Raw genomic sequence first — 25861 nt, 5'->3', positions numbered from 1 at the left:
GCACAGGCCGAACAGGCTGCTACGTCGTGGGCTGGGCCTAAACAAGGCAGACAGTAAGAGTGGAAATCTTTATGAGGTATTTGTTTCCCACAGGTTAAACAATTGTTAACTTTTTCTGACATCGGCTGAGGCAAGAAAGAGTCCCCAACGGGGTACTTAGCTTTAGAAGTCTTGAAGTAGTATTCGGTAGAAGTAATCTCTGGATCCGACCGACCGGCACTTGCGAACAGCTTCTGCTTCGGGCGCCACGCGGCAAGAAAGACTGAGGAAAATGGCGTCGGCTGATGCTTTTATACCCGAAGACCAACAGAGATGACGTCGGGTGGAGTGCGACATCAGCCGAAGCCGGACCCGGACTTTGGAATCCGGCCGACTGAAGGGCTGCCTGACGACAGGACAACCCAGTTGTTATGACTGCAGATGCATCCATGAAGGACATCAATGGGGAAAACAGAGCGGTGTGCTCTTTGCAATCACTACACACATCTGAGCATATCTACAGCTGTATGAGTGAATGAGTCTAACCAAACATTTACCTACACTAGTATTGCAAACCTAAATGAGCATGAGCACCAAACATTACTCTCCAAAATAAACCTTGAGGTGATGCTTAAAATAAAAAAGACACCAACTGTATTTAAACCTAATGAATTTAAATCAAATGCAATTACACCAAATGAATAAACTAAAAATAGACTAAATTTAGACCATATGCATGGAACCCTAAAACTTGTGTACTTCTGCAACTCTGCTCCTCATGTCACACAAAGGAACTTCACATCTGGCAGACTTTTGAAGGACAGGTATCAGAGAAGGCAATCCAGATTAGAAAGCTCAGCTAATAACACTCCCCTCACTCCACCCACACCACCCCAGAGGTTATACAACTGTCTAGACGCAACCCAAAAAGCTACTTCATACAAAGCTGCAGACCAAGCATTAAATGTTACCAGATAGTGCTCTGGGTTGCCTTTGAAAAGCACATTTATGCCTAGTGAAATCTGTACAACAAATGAATAAAATAAATAAAATGAAGCGTGCCACACAAGACTTGAACAAAAACAAGAATAACTACGCAAACAAATCAACATGATCACTTCCCACAAGAGTTAACACAGACATAATGCATACCTCTTCCAGTTTGTCAATAATCATCGCAAAAGCTTTAAAGATAGCATTTGTGGGTCCAGCCAAAGTAATTATCCTCTCTGGGCAATTTCCTTCAGAAATGTTAATGCGAGCACCACTCTGGAAGAGAGAGAAAAATTGTATCTAGAAAATATTTACAATGATATTAAAAGTTAATTCATGCGATGGATTCAGCAAATGATCTGCTAGGAAAGGTTGAAAGAACGTGCTGTCTACTATACATGGTTACTTTCAGGAAAGCAACATCCCACCTAATACAAGGTAAAGTACAGTTTTGTACCTACCATAAATGTAGATGTCCGAACTGGATAGCATCTGCAGTCATAACAAGTGGGTTGTCCTGTCGTCAGGCAGCCCTGCAGTCGGCCGGATTCCAAAGTCCGGGTCCGGCTTCGGCTGATGTCGCACTCCACCCGACGTCATCTCTGTTGGTCTTCGGGTATAAAAGCATCAGCCGACGCCATTTTCCTCAGTGTTTCTTGCCCCAGATGCCAGTAGCCCTCTTGTAGGCTAAAATTTGGATAGATGCCAATGTTTCCAAATAGATAGAGGTAAACACAACAATAAGCATATATGTACATATATACAAACAAATACACCATAAAAGACTCCCCCCCCCAACAGCTAGCTATTAGGAGGGTAAACACCCTAGGAGTACCACAGAGGGAAGGAGGGAGGGTAATCCTGACTGCAGATGCTATCCAGTTCGGACATCTACATTTATGGTAGGTACAAAACTGTACTATGTCCTTCATGGATGCATCTGCAGTCATAACAAGTGGGTAGAATACCATAGCCAACTAGGGGAGGAGGATAAAAGTAGATTATGGTGTGTTTAGGATCCCTTGCAGTACAGCAGTGGCAAACCCTGCTCGGGATCTGGAATATAGAGGCAAATTATAATGCTTGGCAAATGTATGCACGGAGGTCCAAGTAGCCGCCTCAATAATGTCTTTGGTTGCCACTCCTCGTAAGAAGGCTGTGGTAGTGGCTGTTGCTCTTGTAGAATGAGGTCTTATGTTCTGTGGAATTGGTTTTCCATGGAAGGAGTAACAGTATCGTATGCAATTTCCTATCCATTTGGAGATTGTCTGTTTGGAAATAGCTTTTCCTTCCCTTCCTGTTGCATAGGCTACAAAAAGTTGGTCAGTCTTTCTGCTATTTTTTGTTCTGTCCAAGTAGTAGCGTAGCTGTCTATGTACATCCAAGGTATGCAGAATTCTTTCCCCTCTGTTTTGTGGGTTGGGAAAGAAGGTAGGTAGGTGGATTGCCTGGTTCAAAGATACTCTGGATACCACCTTGTGCATAAATGTAGGATTAGTCCTCATGGACACTCTATCTTGGTGGAAGATTAGGAAGGGTTGCACTGCCATTAAGGCCTGTAGTTCTGAAACCCTCCTTGCTGAAGTAATTGCCAGTAGGAAAGCAGTTTTCCATGACAGGTGTTGTAGGTCTGCTGTTGCTGCTGGTTCAAAGGGTGATAGTGTCAACTTTTCTAGCACAAAGTTTAAATCCCAAGCTGGTAATGGTGGTTTCCTTGGAGGTTTTACATTCTTGATTCCTCTGAGGAACTGCCTGAGCAAAGGGTGCGAAAAAACAGGTGGATCAAAGCTGTATTCTGCTGAAATAGCTGATGCATGTATCTTGATGGAGGAGTAGGACAGGCCTGAATGAAGAAGTTCGCCAGATACTCCAGAATGTTAGGCATATCTATGTTTGACACATCTTTTCCTCTTCGGTACTCCAAATGACAAACCTTTTCCATTTTCCAGCATAGTTCCTTCTTGTTGAAGGTCTGCGTGCTTCAAGAATAATGTCTTTAACTCTTTGAGAAAGTTCTGGATTAGCTGCTGCTATGTGATGTTCCATGCAGTCAGTTGTAGCGTTTTTAGGTTTGGATGTATGATGCTGTAGTTGTTCTGAGTTAACATCAAAGGCATCAGGGTATTGGCCACATATTGTTCGAGACATGCTCTTCAGTAGTGGGTACCAGTGTTGTCTTGGCCAGTTTGGGGCTATCAGGATTATCCTTGGACGTTCTTCCTTGATTTTTAGTAGTACCTTGTGTATCAAAGGAAGAGGTGGGAATGCATATGCTGTTAGGCCTTTCCAGTTGAAGGAGAGTGAGTCCACTTTCCATGCTAGTGGATGGAATGTCCTTGTGCAGAACTTTTTGAGCTGGTGATTGAGAGGTGATGCGAATAGGTCTATCTGTGGCATTCCCCATTTCTTTGAGATGGTCTTGAAGATGTCCGGGTGCAGTTTCCATTCCTGGGCATCCGAAGTGGTTCTGCTTAATATGTCTGCTAGAGTATTGTCTTTCCCCGGTACAAATATTGCCTGTAACTGAATGTTGTAGCTGAGTGCCAGGGTCCACAGCTCCAAGGTCATTCTGCATAGGGGGTATGAATGAGTGCCTCCTTGTTTGTTGATGTACCACATGACTGTGGTGTTGTCTGTCCTTATCATCAACTGGCCCTCTTTGAGGAATGGTTTGAACTTTTGGATTGCCAGTTTTACTGCCAGCATTTCTTTTAGATTGATGTGCAGGTGAAGTTGATCCTGTGTCCACAATCCTTGCACGCATTTGTCCAGCATGTGGGCCCCCATCCTAGGTCTGAAGCGTCTGTTGTGATGGTCTGGCTTGGTTGACATCTGCGAAAGGGTAGGCCTGGGTTTGACTGGCATGCCTGAGCCCACCATAGGAACTCCTGTTTTAAGCATGGAATTAGTGGGATTTCTGTTTCTAGACTGTGTCTGTGTTGGGACCATAAATTCTTTAGGTACCACTGTAGTTTCCTCATATGTAGTCTGGCAAATGGGACCAAGATTATGCATGATGCCATGAAGCCCAAGGCCTGCAGAAATTTTCTTGCTGTTAACTTGTTCAGTTTTGTTAGTGCCAAGAAGTAAAGTGGAAGTTGTTTTGTTTTTCTGTAGTCAGGAATGCCATTTGTTGTACTGTGTCCAATTCCGCCCAAGAATGTCCTTGTTTGGGATGGTATCAGCCTTGACTTTTGTAAATTGACTGTGTATCCCAGTCCTTGTAGCAAGTAAATGACCCTTTGTAAATCTGTTGTCAGCTTGCTTTTGTTGTCCCTTGTAGCAGGCAGTCGTCCAGGTATGGGTAAATTTGAATTCCTGTAGTCTGCAATGGGCGATTACTGATGCCAGGCATTTTGTGAATACTCTGGGCGCAGTAGATAAGCCAAAGGGCAATGCTGAGAATTGATAGTGCTCTGATCCTGCAAGAAATCTGAGGTATCTTCTGCAGATTGGTCGAATGGGGACGTGCAGGTATGCCTCCTTGAGATCTAGAGTTACCAGCCAAGACTCCTTGCCCAGCATGGGAAGAAGTTGCTGTAGGGTCAGCATTTTGAATTTTGGGACAATGATGTATGTATTTAAGGTGGACAGATCGAGAATTGGTCTCGAACTTTTTCCTTTCTTGGAACTAGGAATAGTCTGGAATAGAACCCTTTTCCTTGTTCTGCTGTTGGCACTCTTTCCACAGCTCTCATGTTGGCTAACTCCCTTATCTGGCGTAGAGCCTCTGTTTTTGATTTGGAGGTAGATTTGGCATTCCTCTTTGACTGGTAAAGTGTGGAAGTGAAACCGGTAACCTTGATCTATGGTATGTAAAATCCACTTGTCTTTTGTTATGTAGTGCCAGTTCTTTGAAAATAAGGTTAACTTTCCGCCTAGAGGAGCTGCTATTTGTTCCCTGGTAGGCAGAGTTAGGATTAAGTCACTGTGGTTGTGCTGATGTAGTGGCAGTGGCTGTGTCTGTGCCTCTGTTGTTACCTTGCCACTGTCGTCCTCTGTAGGCACCTCCTCTGGGTTGGTTTCTGCCTCTGGAACGTCTATTCCTGCCCCTTTGAAATTTTGTGGAGTCAGGAAAGGACCAATTTTTGGCAGGCCAGTTCCTGCTAAACCTTGGGGTTGAACCTGCAAGAAATCTTTAACAGTTTGAACAGATTTTGCCTTTTCTTCCATTTTCTTCATAACCTGCTGGGCAGGTGTACCAAACAAACTTGTCTTGTCCATAGGAGCATCTAGCAACTTGGCTTTAACATGATCCGGTAAAGCTTGTTCCTTTAGCCATGCATGCCTTCTTATCACTGTGCCTGTCATGGCTGATCTAAATGAAGCCTCCAGTGCATCATAGCCACATTTTAAGGAATGGTTGCTAACCTGTTGTATGTTATTTACCATCTCTAATACATATTTCTTATCAAGAGATACATCAGTGGTTAGTTTTTAGTTAACTGATCAAGCATAAACTCTTGGTATTGTATCATGTGAAACTGACAGTTTAAAGCTCTAGCTGAGAGAGTAGCTGAAGTGTAGGCCTTTTACCCCATCTGTCTAATGACCTTGCTTCCCTTTCAGAAGGAATAGGGTTTTTAGCTGTGGTCGCGGCTACTGCCTTGGGACCCTGGGATATAGTTTCTGGGTCTGCAAGTGGGGCCTTGTAAAGGTGGTGATGAGTATCTGGCACCCTGTAAAATCTGTCTGGTTTGGCAGGGGCTGGGGGTAAAGAATCTGGAGCGGAGCAAACATCATTAAAAGCATCATCCACCACAGATAGAACAGGAGGTATAGCTAAGGGCCTGTGCTGTGGGAGGTGCAGAAAGGTTCTAAGTCTTTTTCTGGAGTCTGAAAAATCCTGTTGCTGCCATTGGAACTGTTCTTGCATGGCATGCAAGGTTTCCCCAAAGGAGAATTCTTCTGGTGGGGAAGCAGCAGGGATGGATTCTTCAGCATCAGAATCTTCAAAATTGGAAAAGGGAGCCTCTGGCTGGTCAGTTATGTCTGATTCATCAGCAGAATCATCAGAAGACACTGGCTCAGGGGGCTCTGGCCTAGGTCTCTTCTCTGGGGCTGAGAGGCCCTGTCTGGGTGAGACTGAGATCCTCTAATTAAAGAAATTAAATCTTCTGCCAAAGAAAGCATTTGAGAACTAGAAGAGGGCCTGGATGTGGGGGGTTTAACAGGCACTGATTTAGTAGTCTTGGCTGCTTTAGCCCTGGCGAAGGCCTTAATGGACATGGCTGCTGGAGGCCTAGCAGCACCACGTGCTGGGGTAGAGACATCCAAGGGATGGTGTCTGATAAGTCAACCACCGTAGTGGGTAAAAATTCTGAGGTCGATTCAAGAGTTGTAGCAGGGGCCTCAGTAGTAAGAATAGGTTCAGCTGTGCTTAGATCAGTTTTCTCGGTTTCGGCCGAAACCGAGACACTCGCGGTTTGCTTTACCGTGGTTTCGCCCGAAACCGCGGACCGCGAGTGTCGGTCTTTATCTTTGCGTTTTTTGGAAGACTGGGTAGTCGGAGGATCCGACGGCATAATGTACGCAAAATCAGTACCGAAAAACTGTTCTGCAAACTCCGACCGACGCCTAAGCGTTCGTCGGTTGAAAGAGGCACAGGCCGAACAGGTTGCTACGTCGTGGGCTGGGCCTAAACAAGGCAGACAGTAAGAGTGGAAATCTTTATGAGGTATTTGTTTCCCACAGGTTAAACAATTGTTAACTTTTTCTGACATCGGCTGAGGCAAGAAAGAGTCCCCAACGGGGTACTTAGCTTTAGAAGTCTTCGAAGTAGTATTCGGTAGAAGTAATCTCTGGATCCGACCGACAGGCACTTGCGAACAGCTTCTGCTTCGGGCGCCACGCGGCAAGAAAGACTGGGAAAATGGCGTCGGCTGATGCTTTTATACCTGAAGACCAACAGAGATGACGTCGGGTGGAGTGCGACATCAGCCGAAGCCGGACCCGGACTTTGGAATCCGGCCGACTGCAGGGCTGCCTGACGACAGGACAACCCACTTGTTATGACTGCAGATGCATCCATGAAGGACATCCTCCAGGAAAAGTCCCAAACCACGACGAATAAGAAGTTATGTACTCACCATAACGTTCCATCCGAGTCGGTAGCTTCATTTGTCTGCAACCTGTGGGTCTTGGATCCGATATCGGATCCGAGCCGGCAACTTGTTTCAAGCTAATGGATCTGAGCTCCTAGCTCCTCCCCTCACCCATAATCCCCTGCTAACCCTCCATGACCTCAAATCGAGTTTGCCCCTCAATATATACCCAAAACGGGTATCCAACTAAGATAGATCCGAAGAAGGCCAGGGGGAAGGAGGGGGGATGGTTGCAGACAAATGAAGCTACCTACTCAGATGGAACGTTATGGTGAGTACATAACTTCTTAATCTGAAGTAGGGAGTTCATTTGTCAGCAACCTGTGGGACAGAGTCCCCAGCTACCTGAACCTTGGGTGGCCATCATGGAAGGATATTGCGAAGCACCGCAGAGCCAAAGGATGCTCTCCCTCTAGAAATCACGTCCAGTTTGTAGTGGTTAATAAAGGTATGAGATGAAGCCCAAGTGGCTGCCGAACAAATATCATCCAATGGGACTCTAGACTTGAAGGCCGCAGAAGTAGAGATGGAACGAGTGGAATGTGCGCAAACTCCTTCAGGTGCGGGTCTTAATTGGAAACATTGAGAAATCCAGCGTGATAGAGATACTTTTGATATTGCTTTCCCCAAATTAAATTTGGCAAAAGAAACGAACAGCTGGTCGGATTGTCTATGACCAGCTGTTCTAGGAGTATAAAAGCGTAGCTGCCTATGAACATCTAATGAGTGCAGCTTGTACTCTCCTTTATTCTGATAGTTGGGGAAGAAAACCGGTAAATTTATGGATTGATTTATATTGGTTTCTGATGCTATTTTGGGAAGAAAAGAGGGACTGATCCTGAGGTACACTCTGTCCGGGTGAAAGATCAAATAAGGAGGCTTCACAGAAAGAGCTTGAAGCTCCGAAACTCTTTTTGCAGAAGTGATGGCTACAAGGAATGCTGTTTTCCAGGACAAGAATTTGAGATCTACTGAAGCAGCGGGTTCAAAAGGTGGAGCAGTCAAGGCTTGAAGAACTAGTGAAAGATCCCACGGTGGTACGGCTTCTTTTATAGGGGGTCTAAGCAAGAAGGTGCCCTTGAGAAAGGTTTTACACAACTTGGCTGACATCAAAGGCCCTGTATCATGTCCCACATGGTAATGTGAGATGGCTGCCAATTGCACTTTGACGGTTGAGCAACTAGCGCCTTCCTGAAAAAGTTTGGTTAGGAAGTCTAATATTGACGGAAGAGGAGCCGTAAAGGGATCTAGATCATGATGCTCCGCCCAGATGGAGAAACGTTTCCATTTACTGCGGTACACTTTCCTGGTGGAGGGCTTATGCGCTGCCACAAGGATGGCTTTGACTGGTGAAGAGATACCGGGAGTCCTAACTAGGAGTGGAACTGGAGCAACCAAGCTGTCAGTTTCAGATTGTCCAGGTATGGGGTCGGTAAGTCCGACGGATGGGAGATTAGATCCGGACTGGGATCCAGAATCCAAGGAGGATTCACTAGGTGAGACCACAGGTAAGGGAACCAAATTTGCCGAGGCCAGAATGGGGCAATGAGGATCATCCTGCTCCCCAACCGCGAGGCTTTCTGTAAGAGTTGCAGCATCAGGGGTAGAGGAGGATAGGCATAAAGTAGACCGGGTGGCCAAGCATGCACCAGAGCGTCTCTTGGAGTTTCCCCTGGAGGGGGAATCAGAGCAAAGAAATTGCCGCATTTGGTGTTTGAGGGAGACGCAGAAAGATCGCAGCAGGGTTGCCCCCATATTGCGAATATCTGCTTCGCTACTAGTGGATTGAGAGACCACTGCAGAGGGTAAGAAGGGTGCGACTGAGTTTGTCCGCTAGGATGTTGGTCCGCCCCGGAATGTGCGTTGCAATCAGAAAGCGGTTGGTGGAGATCGCCCATTCCCAAACTCTCATGGCTTCGCGGCATAGAGGGTAAGATCTGGTTCCCCCCTGTTTGTTGATGTACCAGACAACTGACATGTTGTCCGACTGAACTGCAATCGTTCCTATGGGGAGGAGATTCTGAAGTGCTTGCAACGCGTACAGCACCGCTCTCATCTCCAGAACGGTGATATGCAGGGAGGTCTCTGTATCGTTCCACGTGCCTTTGACCGTCCTGCCTGAATAATGCCCCCACCCCCACCTGAGGCGGGAGGCGTCCGTGGTCACCGTGGCGAGAGGGGGAGAGGTGCAGAAGGGACGGCCAGTATGGAGGTCCGAAGCATGGAGCCACCATAATAGAGCCCTCCTGCAAGCCTTGCTGATAGCATTGGGGTGGTGAAGAGGAACGGACAGAAAGGACCATTGTACTAGAAGGGTCCATTGCAGTACCCGCATGTTCAGACGGGCGCATGGAAGGAGCGTAATGGCTGCCGCCATGGAGCCCCAGTGCCCTCAGGACCAATTCCGCTGGTGGGGTCTCTGATTGGAGGATACCCCGCACATGGAGTTGCAAATTCCGAAGTCTCTCTGACGTTAGAAAGGCTCGTAGCTCTCTGGTGTCTATTCTGGCTCCTATGAATTCTATGACTTGTGTCGGGGCCAGAAGGGATTTGTCGGCATTGATGGTGATGCCTAACTGTGGGGCTAGGCGGAGAAAGAAATCTCTGGCTGAGCAAAGTAGATGCCTTGTTGGGGCGGTCAGGAGCCAGTCGTCCAGGTACGGAAAGATCTGTATTCCCTGGAGTCTCAGGTGGGCCGCAATCACTGCTAATACCTTGGTGAACACCCTGGGGGCTGTGGTGACGCCAAAGGGAAGGACCCTGAACTGGTAGTGACTGGCTCCCAGCCGGAAGCGGAGGAACCTCCTGGATCGTCTGTCCATTAGAATGTGGTAGTACGCATCCTTGAGGTCTATAGAGCACATCCAATCGTTCTCCCTTAGAAGGGGGAGAATAGATTGAAGAGTGACCATTCGGAATTTTTCCTTGGTTACCGACAGGTTCAAGTGGGAAAGGTCTAGAATCGGTCTCAAGTCCCCCGTCTTTTTTGGCACCAAAAAGAACCTGGAGTAGAACCCTAATCTGAGCTGGTCTTGGGGGACGGGCTGGATGGCTCTTTCTTAGCAGCTGCTGAATTTCTGTGGCTGCGGCCTCCCTCTGATAGGGTGGTACATCGGGGAGGTTCTTGAATTTGGGGACATGGAATAATGGTATTTTGTACCCTCTGGATATAATTCGAAGCACCCAGCGGTCTGTTGTGACGGACACCCATGCCGCTAGGTGCTCCGAGAAGCGCCCCCCCGACTGCCTCCAGAGTGGAGCAGCCGGGCAACCCTTCAGGGCTGCTGTGTGGGCCGTTCAGAGAAAGGTTCTCTGGACCCAAAGTTTCTCGGAGCCCCTCTGCCCCTGGGGCGGCGTTCCTCCCTGTCCTCCTCTGCCACAGAAGGACTGGTTGTCCGGAGCGGGTTGGGAATGTTGCGATTTCCGGAACCACATCTTCTGATCCTTTTGGTTCTTCGAAAAGGACTGCCGGGGAGCAGAGAAGCGGACTCCGACGGCAGACGTCTTCCCGTCTTTCTCGCTCTGGACAAGTGTCTCGCGAACCGTTTTGCCAAACAGGGCAGAACCATCGAAAGGGGCGTTCGCAAAAGACGCTTTAAAAGGCTCCGCACAGCCACAATGACTGAGCCAGGCCTGACGTCTCATGACTAGGCCTGCTCCGCTAGCCCTAGCAGCTCCCTCGGTGGCGTGGGACAATAGCCGCATAGAGGTATTTGAAATTGATCTCAGAGTGGCCATTCGGGTGGAGTACAATTGTTTGTCCTCCGCCGACATGGACTCGGGGGGGAGGCAGCGTATTCTTTGATAAGATCCCGCTGCATCCTGATGACATGTGCCATATAGTTCAGAGACCTTACCGAGAAGGTCGCTGAACTAAAAACTCGCTTCCCTAAGCGGTCCATCGAGCGGGACTCCTTGCTCGGTGGATGGACTGAGGGGCTCTCCTGAGCTAGTTCCCTCTTCGTGGCTGCTGCCGTCAACATGGCATTTACGGGGGGGCCCTTGCTCCAGTGCGACCGGTCTGAGGGGGGGACTTAGTATTTTGTCCTGGCATTTTGGTATTGGCTCCACGGTGTCCGGATCCTTCCACGCCCTGGTGGTAATAAGGTCCCCCAAGGGGTCAGCCGGAAGGGACACCCAAGAGGTAAACGGGCCTGCTTCAAATGCCTCCAGAAACACGGACTCGGAGGAAGACTTGGGGGCAGACCACCCACCTCTGATCCTCAGCATCTCCATGATGTCTCCAAAGGAGACATCCTCAGGGGGTGATCTTGGGGAGACTTCCCCTTCCTCCAAGTCAGTGTCCTCAGTTAAGGACTCAGGGGAGTCCACGTGCCTCCTCTTGCACTTATGCTTGCGGGGCACTTCCTCGGGGGGGCTGTCCGAGGAGGCCTCGCCAGCAACTTCCTGTTCCAATGGAACCATTTGGGACATTGAAGCAGGCTGTCCTTTTGGCTGGGTGATGGAAGCCTGGCCCAGCAGAGAGGGAGTGCAGGGAGGAGCCGAGACAAGGGCCGGGGGTCCGGATGCTCTCAACAGAGCCCTCTCCACAACATTGAAAGCAGAGGGGGAGCCACTCTCTCTGGGCTCCGAGAGTCGGCTCCCACTCGGATCCGATGAAAGGATCGGAACCGGCGCAGAGACCATCGGATCCGAAGGACCAGTGTGCTCCGACCTGGACGGAGCAGAAGGCACACTGAATCCCTCGGATCCAAAGCTCGGGCCACGGCTCCAAGAGGTCGGATCCGAAGTACCAAGTACTGTCGGTGCCGACCCACCCCCGGCTCCAATGCTGCTCGGCTCCGGACCCGGATAGCGGGTCGGAGAAGGAGCAATAGGATGGAAAAAAGGTGTCGAGCTCCCCCCCCCCCCCCCGGAGGGGGGGGGCAGGAGCACTCCCATCTACAGCTGGGCCTGGATGAACCTTCGCATCATCCGGTCCAAGTCTGCATCGGACATACTGAAGGTCGATCTCGAAGAGGTCACCGAGGCAGGCCTGGAATGCCGCCTCGATGACCTCGATGGAGATTGGGCCTCCTCCTAATCGGGCCAAGGGGAGAAACAAGGGGATCGGAGCTGAGGAGGAGGAGACCTAGCAGCAGTGGAGGGAGAAGCCCGCTTAGCTGGCGGGGCCGAAGCGGAGGTCTCGGCCCGCCGCTTGTGGTGCTTCTCCCTCCGTTGCTCCCTCCTGGCCTCCCTGTCCTCCGGCGCTTCAGTGGGAGTTTGAGTCCCGGCCGGAGGAAGGGGGGCAGGAATGGCAGCAACCACAGCCTGTGGTGGAGCCACGGGAGCAGCGGAGGCCGGAGCAGAGTCCGGGGGTAAATGTCCTGCCCAAGACCAGCTTCGACCTCCGCTCTTTCTGTGCCCTGGGGTTGAACGCTGCACAAATAGTACAGCCTAAGGTGAGGTGTTCAACCCCAAGGCACTGAACACACAGAGTGTGGCCATCAGCCGCAGAGAGCTTATGGCCACACTCGGTACATTTAGAAAAAATGGCTTTTGGGGCCTCAGCCATACTTAAAAGAAAAGTAATAATACACATGCACACAGGCCCCAAAACACAACACACACACACTCTCTAACGACCAGCGAAGGGAGGGAAAAAACTACCTAAAAGAAAAATATTTTTACTCTACACTTAATATTTTTGTTAAAAAGGAAGAAAGTTGACAGAAAAATCACACTTAACTGACAATTACTAGTCGAGCTCACAGGAATCCAGCTATCCACAAGCGCGGCAAACGAGATCAGAGGTCATGGAGGGTTAGCAGGGGATTATGGGTGAGGGGAGGAGCTAGGAGCTCGGATCCATTAGCTTGAAACAAGTTGCCGGCTCGGATCCGATATCGGATCCAAGACCCACAGGTTGCTGACAAATGAACTCCATACTTCAGATCCTGCATTTCTTTAAAATTAGGAGGATTTGATTCTGGAAGCATTTTTTGTTTTAACTGAGACAGTAAAAATTGCTGATATTTTAGCATGTGAAACTGGCAATTTAAGGCTCTCATTGCTAAAGCTGCAGACGTGTATACTTTCTTTCCCCATCTGTCTAATGCTCTGGAAGCTCTGTCAGAGGGAACTGGATTCTTGGCTGATGAGGCCTTAACTCCTTTGGGTCCCTGAGAAATAGTTTCAGGGTCAGCTACAGGGCTTTTATACAGAAATTTATGTGAGTCAGGGACTCTGCAGTATCTGTCAGGTTTAACAGGGGTTGGAGGTAAGGAATCAGGATTTAAGCTGGATTCAGTATACACACCATCCACAATATCTAACACTGGCAGAATAGCAAGGGGTCTGTGTTGAGGTAATAAAAGGAAGTCTCTGAGCCTTTTCTTGGATTCGGAGTAATCTTGGCATTCCCAGTGGAAATGCTCCCTCATGGTATGTAGGGTTTCCCCAAAGGAGTAGTCGTCAGGCGGTGAGGCTGATGGAATTGATTCCTCAGCATCAGAATCCTCATAAGGGGGTAAAGAGTATCCTAGGTCTGAGGATGAATCAGAAGAGATGGACACCTGGTCAGATGAGTCAGTCTGCATCCTGTCTAGGCCCTTTATCAGGAGAGGGATGGGACTCCCTGATCAGAGTGATTAGGTCTTCGGCCATTTTGAGCATTGGTTTCTTAGGCATGGAGGCCTGTCCTGGAGAATGCTGTATTTGTTTCTTTGATTTCAAAAGAGGCTTAGACTTAGCTGAGGGTTTAGTGCTTAACTGAGTAGGTCTGAAGTCACCCTCTGAAGCTGTGGGTTGCTCAGCTACTCCGGATCCTTCTGAAAGGAAGAGTCTCAACAGGCTGAATAACTTGTGCATCCGAAGGCCCAGCCATCTCCACGTGGGAGTTAGAGGCAGCCTGTGGTTCTACAGAAGCGGTCATCACGGGCTGCGAAGGCACCTCGCTGAAAACCGGAGAACCGGCGACAGGCCTAGAAGAGGCTTCGTCAGTTTTGGGCCTCGGATGCCTATATTTGTCTTTGCTCTTTCTGTGTATTCCGGTCGTCCGAAATTCTGACGGCATGGTATAATTGAATTTTCTACCAAAATAATGTCGGGCAAAATCAAACAGACGTTTAATAGTGCGCTTGTTAAAACCGACAACCAGTGACGTCGTGGTCTGGGCCTAGGCATGGGAAACAATAGGAATGGAAATCCTTATGGTGTATTTGCTTCCCACAAGAAATACAGTTATTAACTTTTACTGACATCGGTCTGAGGCAAGAAAACGTTTCCCCAATGGGGTACTTAGCTTTGCAGAAGACTTCGGTTCTGGATTCGGAATGAAAATCTCAGGAGACGGCCGACCGGCACTTGTGAACTGCTTTTGCTTCGGGCACCGCGCAGTAAGAAAGACTGGAGAAAATGGCGTCTGCTACATCTTGCATACCCGTCGCACTGACGTCAGGGAGGAGGCGACAGCAACCGACGCCGGACCAAGACTTTGGAACTCAGGCCAACTGGGGAACCGCCTGACGGCAGGATAACCCAAGTGTAATGACTGCAGCAGTGTAACACGAACATCTGGCAGTTTAAGGCCCTAATGGCCAAAGTAGCAGAAGTGCATTCCTTCTTATCCCATCTGTCGAGGGCCCTGAAATCTCTATCAGAGGGGGTAGGGTTTTTGGCAGTAGTAGCCTTAATGCCTCTGGGTCTGCAGTAGGATTCTTAAAGAGGAACTTGTAAGAGTCAGGTACTCTAATACCAGTCAGGTTTCCTGGGAGCCAGAGGTAAAGTGTCTGGGGCAAGGCTAGATTCCAAGAAGATATCATCTACAATATCCAGTACAGGAGGAATAGCTAAAGGCCTGTGTCGAGGTCGGAGTAAGAATTTCCTAAGCCTCTTTTTGGAGTCAGAGTAATCCTGGCTTTCCCAGCTGAAATGATCCCTAAGAGTGTTCAAGGTTTCACCAAAAGAAAAATCTTCTGGAGGGAAAGCAGAGGATACGGAGTCCTCTGCATCAGAATCCTCATAGGTAGATAAGGGCAAATCCTGGTCATCAGAAGAAACAAATTTCAGAATCCTGACCAGAAGAACAAGGAAAATCAGTTCTAGGTCTCTTAGAGAGAGAAAGCTGGCTTCGCCTAATTAGAGTAATAAGGTCTTCAGCCAATCTTTTTGTTTTTAGGCATATGGGCCTGACCATGCGGTTTGGACATCTGTTTTCTAGGCGTGGGTCAAGTTTTAGGCCTTAAAGATGATGGCGGTTTGAAATTCAAGTCCATAGGCTTGAATACACCCTCAGAAGCCAGTATCTGCACAGCGGCTCCGGACTCACCCAAGGTAGAGACATCCGCGGGTTCCATAGTCGATGAAGCATCTTGCGGCATACCGGACTCCGAATGGGAGTCGGTAGAGGCCTGCGAATCTGAAGTAGCAGGTATCAGGGGGTGCAAAAGTGCCTCACTACATACCAGCAAACTGGCTACTAGCTTAACGGAAGTGCCGTCGGCAGTTTTGGACCTATGCTGTCTCTGTCTATCTTTATGTTTTTTGGACTATCGGTAGTCAGATGGCTTACCGAAGCCATTTCTGGATAGTTAAACAGAGTACCAAAATAATTTGCTGCAAAAATAGACAGACGACGAATAGTTCGGGGGTTGAATAAGGCACAAAACTGACAGTGAGGGACGTCATGGTCTGGGCCTAAGCAAGGAATGCAGTACGAACGAAAATCTTTGAAGTATTAGTTTTCTACAGGTAAGACAATTAACTTTTACTGACATCGGTTTAACTCATTCCCTCCAGTACAGCTCTTTTGAGTGTGTACCTTTAACTCCCAGTGGGTGTGGCATGAGCCTTAAAAATGAAGCTATTGCCTTACATTTCTAACAAATGCTCACTGACAGAGGTCAAATATAGTACAGTTGTGTACCTACCATAAATGTAGATGTTAGAGTGTATTCACTGTTGCAGTCATTACACTTGGGTTATCCTGCTGGCAGGCTACCCGCAGTCGGCCTGAATTCCAAAGTCCTGGTCCGGTGTCGGCTGCTGTCACCTCTTCCCTGACGTCAGTGCGCCAGTGGTATAAAAGATGCAGCAGACGCCATTTTCTTCCGTTTTTCTTGCCCCAGATTTCAGGTGCCCCCAAGAAGGTAGGCAATACATATTGCTTATAAAAACATACAGTAAAACAAAACAATACCTTCATCTACAAGCAAATACACCACATAGGTTGTATAGGATAGGGAAGTATAGACGAGTCCCAGCAAAGAAAGGGGGATGTAGGGTGGGTAACCTGGACTGCAACAGTGAATACACTAACATCTACATTTATGGTAGGTACACAACTGTACTATGTAAATCGTGTTTCACTGTTGCAGCCATTACAAGTGGGTTGAATCCCAAAGCTGAGGTAGGGCAGCTGGATCTAAATAGGATTAGGAGTGCCTATGAGGCCCTGCAGGACTGCAGTGGCAAAGCCTGCTCTGGATTTAGAGTAAAGAGGTAAGTCATAATGCTTGGAAAAAAGTGTGCAGTGAACTCCAAGTTGCAGCCTCCAAAATGTCCTTGGTTGGTGGTACTCTGAGAAAGGCTGAAGTAGCTGCTGCCCTGGTGGAATGTGGCCTAATACTCTTAGGCACTGACATGCCATGCTGTGCATAGCAGGAATGAATGCAGTGTCCTATCCATTTTGAAATAGTCCGCTTTGAGATCGCCCTTCCTTGTGATCCTGCAGCATATGCTACAAACAGTTGCTCAGTTTTTCTGAAAGCTTTTGTCTTGTCCAAGAAGTGTAGCTGCCTGTGTATGTCCAGAGAGTGCAGAAGTCTCTCACCTTTATTCTGGGGATTTGGATAAAATGTTGGCAAATGAATGGTTTGGTTAAGAGCCACACTGGATACTACCTTTGGCATAAATGTTGGGTTTGTCTTTAGAGAAACCCTGTCTGGATGAAAAATGATAAAAGGTTCCACTGCCATTAATGCCTGTAACTCAGACTCTTCTTGCTGAAGTTATTGCTAGGAGCAGAGCAGTTTTCCATAAGAATTTTATATCAGCTGTATTGGTTGGCTCAAAAGGAGGCAGTGTGAGCTTTTCCAAGACAAAGTTGAGGTCCCATGTATGTATCAGGTGCTCTCCTTGGGGGTCTTATGTTTTTTGCCCCTCTGAGGTACTGTCTTAGCAGTGGATGTGAGAAAATAGGAGGTTCCGTATTGTAATGAGCTCAAATGGCAGAGGCATGGATCTTAATTGATGAACAGGATAGGCCTTTGTCCAGCATCTCAGTTAGGTACTGTAAAATCTGAGGAATATTTGGAGCAAGTGGTTCAAGCCCTTGTGCCTGGTTCCAAGCACAGAATCTCTTCCATTTTTCTGCATAAGATTTCCTGGTGCTGGACCACCTGGCTTCCAGAATGACATCCATAACAGCTTTAGAGAGGGGTGTGTTCTGAGTGGCTATATTATTTGCCATGCAGCCAGATTTAAGGTTCTGAATTGGCTGTGCAGGATCTGATTGTTTTGTTGAGTCAGAAGATGAGGAATTTGAAGCAAGTCCAGGCTGGGGCTTGAGACCAGCTCTTTAGGATTGGGTACCAGTGCTGGCGTGGCCAGTCTGGGGCAATCGGAATAATTTTTGGCTTCTCTTGTCTGACTTTTAGGAGTACCTTGGGAAGAAGAGGCAGTGGTGGAAAGGCATAAACTGTCAGGGTTTTCCAGCTGAATGACAGAGCATCCACTTTCCATGCTTGTGAATGGTAAGTCCTTGTGCAGAATCTCTGTAGTTGGCAGTTGCGAGGGGAGGCAAAAAGATCTATGTCTGGGCATCCCCATTTCCTTATCATGCTGAAGACCTGTGGATCTAGTTTCCACTCGTGAGGGTCCATGAGGTTTCTGCTTAGTTCGTCTGTCAGAGTATTTTTCTTTCCTGGCAAGAATTGTGCCTGCAAATGTACTTGATAGGTCAGTGCTGTGTTCCACAAAGTCATGGCTTGCCTGCAGAGGGGGTAGGAATGTGTGCCCCCTTGCTTATGTACCACATAATTGTAGTATTGTCCACCTTTAGCAATAGTTGTCTTGGATGTAGTAGATCCTTGAAGGCTGTCAGGGCATTCTGTACAGCTAGCATCTCTTTTTGATTGATATGAAAATGCATGTGGTCCGCGGGCCACGTACCCTGAATACATTTTCCTGCCATGTGTGCCCCCCAGACATAATCCGATGCATCTGTTAGAGTCTGCCTGGCTGTGGGTAAAGTGAAAGGCTGTCCCTTGTTGTGGTGAGAGGCCAAAGCCCACCATCGAAACTCTTGTTGCAGGCAGGGAATAAGAGTTATTGTTTCCAGGCTGTGGCAATGTTGAGTCCAAACACTTTTTAGATACCATTGTAGCTTCCTCATATGCAGTCTTGCATATGGAATTAGCAAGATGCAGGATGCCATGAAGCCCAAAGCCTGCAGATTTTTTCTTGCAGGTAGCTGGGTCTTTGTTGCCATCATTTTAAAGTAGTGAGTCAGTTGCCTTTGCTTGTCTGGCGTGAGATAAGCCATCTGGGCAGGTGTATTTAAGCTTGCACCCAGGAATATTACCTCTTGAGGGGGCACTAGTTTTGATTTCTTTTTGTTTACTGTGTACCCTAGGCAAATTAGTAATCTTTTTACAAATGCCAGATGCTTTAGTAGAATGTCCTTGCCCTCTGCTTGAATAAGGCAGTCGTCCAAGTAGGGATATATTTTGAATTCCTTTTTGTCTGCAAAACGCAATTACTGGTGCCAGGCATTTTGTGAAGACCCTGGGCGCAGTAGATAAGCCAAAGGGCAGTGCAGAGAATTGGTAATGCATTGAGCCGGCTATGAATCTGAGGTATCTTCTGCAAGATTGTCTGATTGGGACATGCAGGTATGCCTCTTTCAGGTCCAAAGTAACTAGCCAAGCCTTCTTGCCCAGCATGGGTAGAAGTTGCTGGAGTGTCAACATTGTGAATTTTGGAACATCCAGGAAAGTATTTACAATAGACAGGTCCAGTATTGGTCTCCAGGCTTTGTCCTTTCTGGGTACTAAGAAAAGCCTTGAGTAAAATCCTCGCCCCTGTTTTTGCTGTGGTACTTTTTAAATAGCCCTCATGGCCATGAGAGCAAAATTTGTTTTTGTGCCTCTGCCCATTGATTTTGTGGCAGGTCTGGCATACCTTTTGACCTTGGTAGGGTGTGAAAGTGGAACTTGTAACCCTGAGAAACAATGTTCAGTACCCATTTGTCCTGGCTGATCATGTGCCAATTTGGTGAGTAAAGCGCTAGTTTTCCCCCAAGGATGCTGCCAAAAGTTAAGTGCTTGGCATTTGTAGAGGAAAGTCATTGGGACTGTTTCCTATAAAGTTGTGATTTGTCTTCTCCGCCTTTGGGGGCTGAAGCACCCCATTGTTTAGGTCTGTATGAGCCTTGGGGCTGAGATCTGCCTCTTGGGCGTCTGTATCTGCCTCTTTGTGGCCTGTCTGACACTGGAAAGGACCAATTTTTAGAAGGCCAGTTCCTGCTAAATCTAGGTGGCTGAACCTGTAAGAAATCCTTTACTGTCTGCATTGATTTTGCTTTATCCTCCATTTTCTTTAACACCTTCTGCCTTAACACCAAACAAAGTATCATGCTGTAATGGAGCATCCAATAATTTTGCTTTAACATGATCAGGTAAACTCCGTTATTTTAACCAAGCATGCCTTTGAATGACAGAGCCTGTAAATGCGGCTCTGCAAGATGCCTCTAATGAATCAAAACCACATTGCAAAGTATGCTTTCCCACTTGTTCAGCTGCATGCAATAAATCCTGCATTTCCTTATTCTCAGGACATTCAGGGCTTGTAAGCATTTTCTGTTTTAGCAAAGACATTAGGTATTGTTGATATTTACACATGTGAAACTGGCAGTTTAAAGTCCTTACAGCTAAAGTAGCAGAGGTGTAAACTTTCTTCCCCCATACGTCCAGAGCTCTAGAATCCCTATCAGAGGGAACAGGGTTTTTTGCAGTCGAAGCCTTGACCCCTCTGGGACCCTGTGAAATAGTTTCAGGGTCAGCAGCAGGGTTTTTATAAAGAAATTTATGAGAATCTGGAACCCTGTAGTACCTATCTGGCTTAACTGGTGCAGGGGGTAAAGAATCAGGAGTCAAACCGGATTCAGAAAAAACATCAACAATATCTAGTACAGGGGGGATAGCAAGAGGTCTGTGCTGAGGCAATAAAAGAAAATCTCTGAGCCTTTTCTTGGATTCTAAATAATCTTGGCTCTCCCAATGGAAATGCTCCCTCATGGTGTGCAGCGTTTCCCCAAAAGAGTAGTCCTCAGGAGGAGAGGCTGAAGGGATAGATTCTTCAGCATCAGAGTCCTCATAGAGAGGAAGAGAATATTCTAGGCCTTTTATCAGGAGGGGGATGGGAACCCCTGATCAAAGTAATTAGGTCCTCGGCCATTTTGAGCATCTGTTTCTTTGGCATAGATGACTGTCCAGGAGAATGCTGTACTTGTTTCTTTGTCTTTAAAGGAGTTTTAGACTTTGCCTTAGCTGCTGAAGTGGTCTCGATAGTAAGCTGTGTAGGTCTGAAAACATCCTCAGAAGCAGATGCCTGCTCAGCGGCTCCGGACCCATCTGAGGGAACTGTTTCCATAGGCCCAATACCTTGAGTTTCCAGAGGCCTAGCTGTCTCCACGTGGGAGTCTGAGGCGGTCTGTGGCTCTGAGGTAGCGGGTGTCAGGGGCTGCGAAAGCACCTCACTGAAAACCGGCGACTGGCCTAGAAGAGGCTTTGTCGTCTGTTTTGGACCTCGGATGCCCGTCTTTTTCTTTGTCTTTGCGCTTTTTATGAACTCCGGTCGTCTGTTGTTCTGACGGCATTATATAGTTAAACCTTCGGCCAAAGTAATGTAAAGCAAAATCAAACTGACGCTCAATAGTGCGTTGGTTGAATCTAGCACAAAACCGACAACTAGCAACGTCGTGGTCAGGGCTTAAGCAAGGAATACAGTAAGAATGAAAATCCTTATGAGGTATTTGCTTCCCACAAGAAATACAATTGTTAACTTTTACTGACATCGGTCTGGAGCAAGAAAAAGTTTCCCCAACGGGGTACTTAGCTTTATTGAAGACTTTGAATCTGAAATTCAATTTCGAAAATCTCAGGAGTTTGCTGACCGGCAATTGCAAACTGCTTTTGCTTCGGACACCGTGCGGCAAGAAAGACTGAAGAAAGTGGCGTCGGCTGCATCTTCTATACCCCTGGCGCACTGACGTCAGGGAAGAGGCGACAGCAGCCAACGCCGGACCAGGACTTTGGGATTCAGGCCGACTGCGGGTGGCCTGCAAGCAGGATAACCCAAGTGTAATGACTGCAACAGTGAAACAAGATGATCATCAATGGTCGTATTTTCCATTATGTATGCTTCAAGATAAAATCTTCTGATACCTTGTATGTAGCATAGTTTTAGAATTCTTAATGCAAATATGAACAAGCAATATTTGACACCTACAGGCGCAAGTAGGAGGTAACTGCAGATGCACCTGGAGGAGTCACTCGGATGTAATGAGTTAAGAGCAAGAAAAAGGACCCCCAACGGGGTACTTAGCTTTTTTGAAGACTTCAGTTCTGAAACTCGAAAATGAAAATTTCAGGAGTCGGCCAACCGGCACTTGCGAACTGCTTCGGGCACCATGCGACAAGAAAGACTAATGTAATGATGTCGGCTACATGTTTTATACCCCTGACGACCTGACGTTATGAAAGAAGAGACAGCATCCGACGCAGGAATCCAGGCAGGCTGAGGGCTACCTGCAGGTAGATAACCTGAATATAATGACTGCAACAGTGAAACACGAAGAATATGGACCAGTTCTTTGAAGGCCATTGCCTACTTAATCTAGGTGGCTGTACTTGTAAGAAATCTTCAACAGTTTGCATAGATTTAGCTTTTTCCTCCATCCTTTTGAGAACGACTTCTGTTTTGTTGCCAAAAAGACGCTCTTGGTTTAAGGGTGCATCCAGTACTTTAGCTTTAACATGATCTGGCAAGTTTTGTACTTAAGCCAAGCATGCCTTCTAAGTACAGACACAGTGACAGCAGCCCTGCAAGATGCTTCCAAAGCATCAAAACCACATTGCAAAGTATGTTTACCTACTTGGTCAGCAGAATGCATTAACTCTTGTAAATCTTTTTGCGTTCAGCACAGTCAGGAATCAACATCATTTTCTGCTTAATTAATCCCATAATATGCTGTGGATACTTTAACATATAAAACTGGCAATTTAAAGCCCTACTGGCCAAAGTAACAGAAGTACATTACTTCTTACCCAGTCTAAAACTCTAGAATCCCTATCAGTAGGGGTAGGATTTCTGGCAGTAGTAGCCTTAAATGCCTTTTGGTCCTTGGGAAATGGCCTCTGGATCCGCAGTAGGATTCTTGAGAGTCAGGTACTCTAGTACCTGTCAGGTTTCCTGGGAGCTGGAGACAGTGTCTGGGGTAAGGCTGGATTCCAAGAAATCATCTACAATCTCCAGAACAGGAGGGCTAGCTAGAGGCCTGTGTTGAGGCAGGTTTAAAAATTCCCCAAGTCTCTTTTTGGACGGAGAATAGTCCTGGTTTTCCCAGCGGAAATGCTCCCTAAGGGTATGGCAAGGTTTCACCAAAAAGAAAAATCTTCTGGAGGGGAAGCACAGGGAATGGAATCCTCTGCATCAGAATCCTCAGAAGTAGATGAGGGTAAATCCTGGTAGTCAGAAGGAACAGAGATATCAGACTCGCGATCAGAAAGAAAATCAGTTCTAGGTCTCTTGGAGGGGAAGGCTGGCTTCCCCTAATTAATGTAACAAGGTCTTCAGCCATTATAATAAATTTGTTTTTGAGGCATATGGGCCTAAGAATGCGCTTTGGTCGTCTGTTTTCTAGACTTAGTGCGAGTTTTAGGCCCAAGGAATTCAGTATTCTTAGCTTGAAATGAAGTCATCTGTTTAATACGAAAACCAGTAGGCCTGAATACACCCTCAGAAGCCGGTGCCTGCACACTGGCTCCGGACCCATCCAAGGTAAAGACATCCGCAGGTTCCATAGTCTAAGAAGCATCTTGCACCACACCGGATTCAAAATGCGTCGCAGTAGAGGCCTGCAAATCTGTAGTAGTGGGTATCAGGGGCTGCAAAAGCACCGGAGGACTGGCGACTAGCTTATCAGAAGCGTCAGCAGCGGTTCTGGACCGAAGCGGTCTGTCTCAGTCTTTATCCTTACGTTTTTTCGGAAGATCGGTAGTCGGATGGCTTACCGAAGCCATTTCGGAGTACGGAGAATGAGAATGAAAGTATTTAGCTACAAAAATAGCCCGACGACAAATAGTTCGGGTGTTGAACGAGGCACAAACCCAACAGCGAGGGGACGTCGTGGTCTGGTCCTAAACAGATGACACAGTAAGAATGAAAATCTCTGAGGCATTTGCTTTCCACAGGCAAGACAATTGTTAATTTTTTCTGACATCGGTTAGAGCATGAAGAAAGGATTCCCCAACAGGGTACTTATCTTTTTGAAGACTTCAGGTCTGAAACTCGAAAATGAAAATTTCAAGAGTCTGCTGACCAGCACTTGTGAACTGCTTCTGGTTCGGGCATCGCACGGCAAGACAGACTGATATAATGGCGTCAGCTGCATGTTTTATATCCCCGACTACCCGACCTGATGCAACAGCATCTGAGACAGAATTCCGAAGACTCTGGTATTCATGCCGGCTGAGGGCTACCTGCAGGCAGATAACCCAAATATGATGACTGCAACAGTGGAACACAAAGAACATCTTCCGCGCAATGAGGTGACTTCTGGAAGCCAGCTGGGTGGATAGAGATGCAGGAAGCTCTGCTTTCCTGGGGAGAGGTAAGCCATTTTGGATGCTGTGTCCAGCAGTGCTCCCAAGAAAATGCCTTTCCTGGAGGGTGCTTGCCTTGATTTCTTCTAACTGATGGGGTACTCCAAGGGGGTTCTGACAAAGAGGAGGTTCTTGAGGGGCTACTCTTTGCCATCTGCCTGAATGAATTTGTATATTTTTCCATCTGCCAAAGGCTATGGCCGGGCTAAGCATTTGGTAAATAACATGGGTGCAGCAGAGAAGGCAAAGGGTAGTGCAGAGAACTGACAGTGTTGTAAGCCTGCTCGGAAGTGAAGTAAATTCCTGTAGATTCCCTTATGGGGATGTGGAGGTAGGCATCTTATAAATGTAGGGTAACTTATCATGCATTATTTGTCAGCATAGGCAGCAGCTGCCGCAAAGTTAGCATTCTGGAGTTGGGGACTACCAGGAAGGTGTTCAGAAAGGGTAGAGCCAGGGTGGGGTGACAAGTGCCCTCTACCCTGGGAACAAGGAATAGTCTAGAATAAAAGTCTTTGCCCGTTTGATCTGATGGGAACAGGTTCTACTGTCCCTTGGGATAAGAGAGCTTGGACTTGCTTCAATGCCTCTGCCTACTGATTTTGAGGTAAGGGTACCCTCTTGGAATTGGTAGTTAGGAGAATTTGTACCTCCTGAAAAATGATCTTTAAGACCCATTGGTCCTTAGCTGCAGAATGCCAATTTTCCAAGCAGAGGGAGAGCCTTCCTCCTAGTATTTCATAGGTAGGTACTAGGCTATCGGCCCCAGGGCCCATACAAGCCTAGCAAAAAAATGTACCCAGGCTTTCGCCACCCAAGAAAATTATTTTCCTGTGCCCCTGTCGAGCAGAGCCACAGAAGTGATCCCCGGGGTGAATTTCCCATTTCCCATCCAATCAAGATTTTTCTTGAAGAGTGCTAATGAGGAGCTCTGTTTGACATAGATAGGTAGTCTGTTCCAGAGTATAGGAAGTCTCGGACAGGAATCTATCCCGCCAGCATGTTCTGTTTATTGTGGTGACAAGGTTTAGGTCCCTAGAGCGTGTAGCTCGGAGGGATTGGGATTTCTTTAAGTGGAGCATGTCCAACAGCTCTGGGTTTGACATAGCTTTGTATGTTAGGCAGAGATCGCCCCTGAGTAGGTGATATGTGATGGAGTAAAAGCTGTAGTTATTTGAGACGGTCTGCATAGGGCATCTGTTTGAGGCCAGTAATCCTCTTTGTGAGGTATTTCTGTGGTCTTTGCAGTTGTTGTACATGTCTTGTGAGGTACATACCAAAAGGGGCACTGCACTCTATAATGGGTCTAATGAGTGATGAGTAGAGGGGAACAATGACCTTTTTCTGGATGAGAATCCTTTTGTGATGAGATGAGCCACGTAGAAGGATTTCCTGACCGCTGTGGCGATGTGATTATCAAATGAGAGACTACTGTCCACCTGTGTCCCAAGATCTCATCACATTTTCGGCATTAAGTAGACTACGAGCTATGTGGTAGTTCATGGGTACAGAGTTTTTACCAAAGGGGATGACAATACACTTTTTGGCATTGAGCTTCAGGCCATGGCTTTAACACCAGGCATCTGTCTCAGTGAGGCCCTTTTGTAGTTTGTCCACATAGTTAGGAGTTTCAATTATGGCTCCTAGTTTGTAGTCATATGTAAACTTTGTTAGCCAAAGACCTTCTGTGTTGGCCTGCACTTCAGAGAAGTAGATACCAAACAGGAGAGGACCCAGGACTGAACCCTGTGCTACTCCACTTGTCACTGGTCTGATGTCAGATTTGGAATCCGCTACTTTCACAGTGTGGGTTCTGTCAGTGAGCCAGTTGGCAACCCTTGTTGTGACAGGGATTTATACCTAGTTTAGTGAGCTTTTCTATAATTCCAGAGTGGGGGGATGGTGTCGAAAGTCTTGGCGAGATCTAGATAAGCTGTGTGAATCATTTTACCCTCATCT

The 25861-nt window shown here is 47.3% G+C and overlaps 1 protein-coding gene across 5 annotated transcripts in view; it reads right to left on the bottom strand.

Annotated features, from left to right (window-relative positions):
• The window catches only part of PCBP2 (poly(rC) binding protein 2), a 1588534-nt gene that overhangs the window by 1259267 nt on the left and 303406 nt on the right, over nt 1–25861 (bottom strand). For all 5 annotated transcript variants that reach the window (XM_044083912.1, XM_044083913.1, XM_044083914.1 and 2 more), the window contains exon 5: nt 1132–1248. In XM_044083912.1, coding sequence (XP_043939847.1) covers nt 1132–1248 — 117 coding nt within the window. The remainder of the gene's footprint in view (nt 1–1131; nt 1249–25861) is intronic.

This window comes from Protopterus annectens, chromosome 9.part0, assembly GCF_019279795.1.
Source record: "Protopterus annectens isolate FY-2018-M chromosome 9.part0, PAN1.0, whole genome shotgun sequence".
Classification (NCBI taxonomy): Eukaryota; Metazoa; Chordata; order Ceratodontiformes; family Protopteridae; genus Protopterus; species Protopterus annectens.
This window is presented reverse-complemented; position numbering and strand designations above follow the sequence as displayed.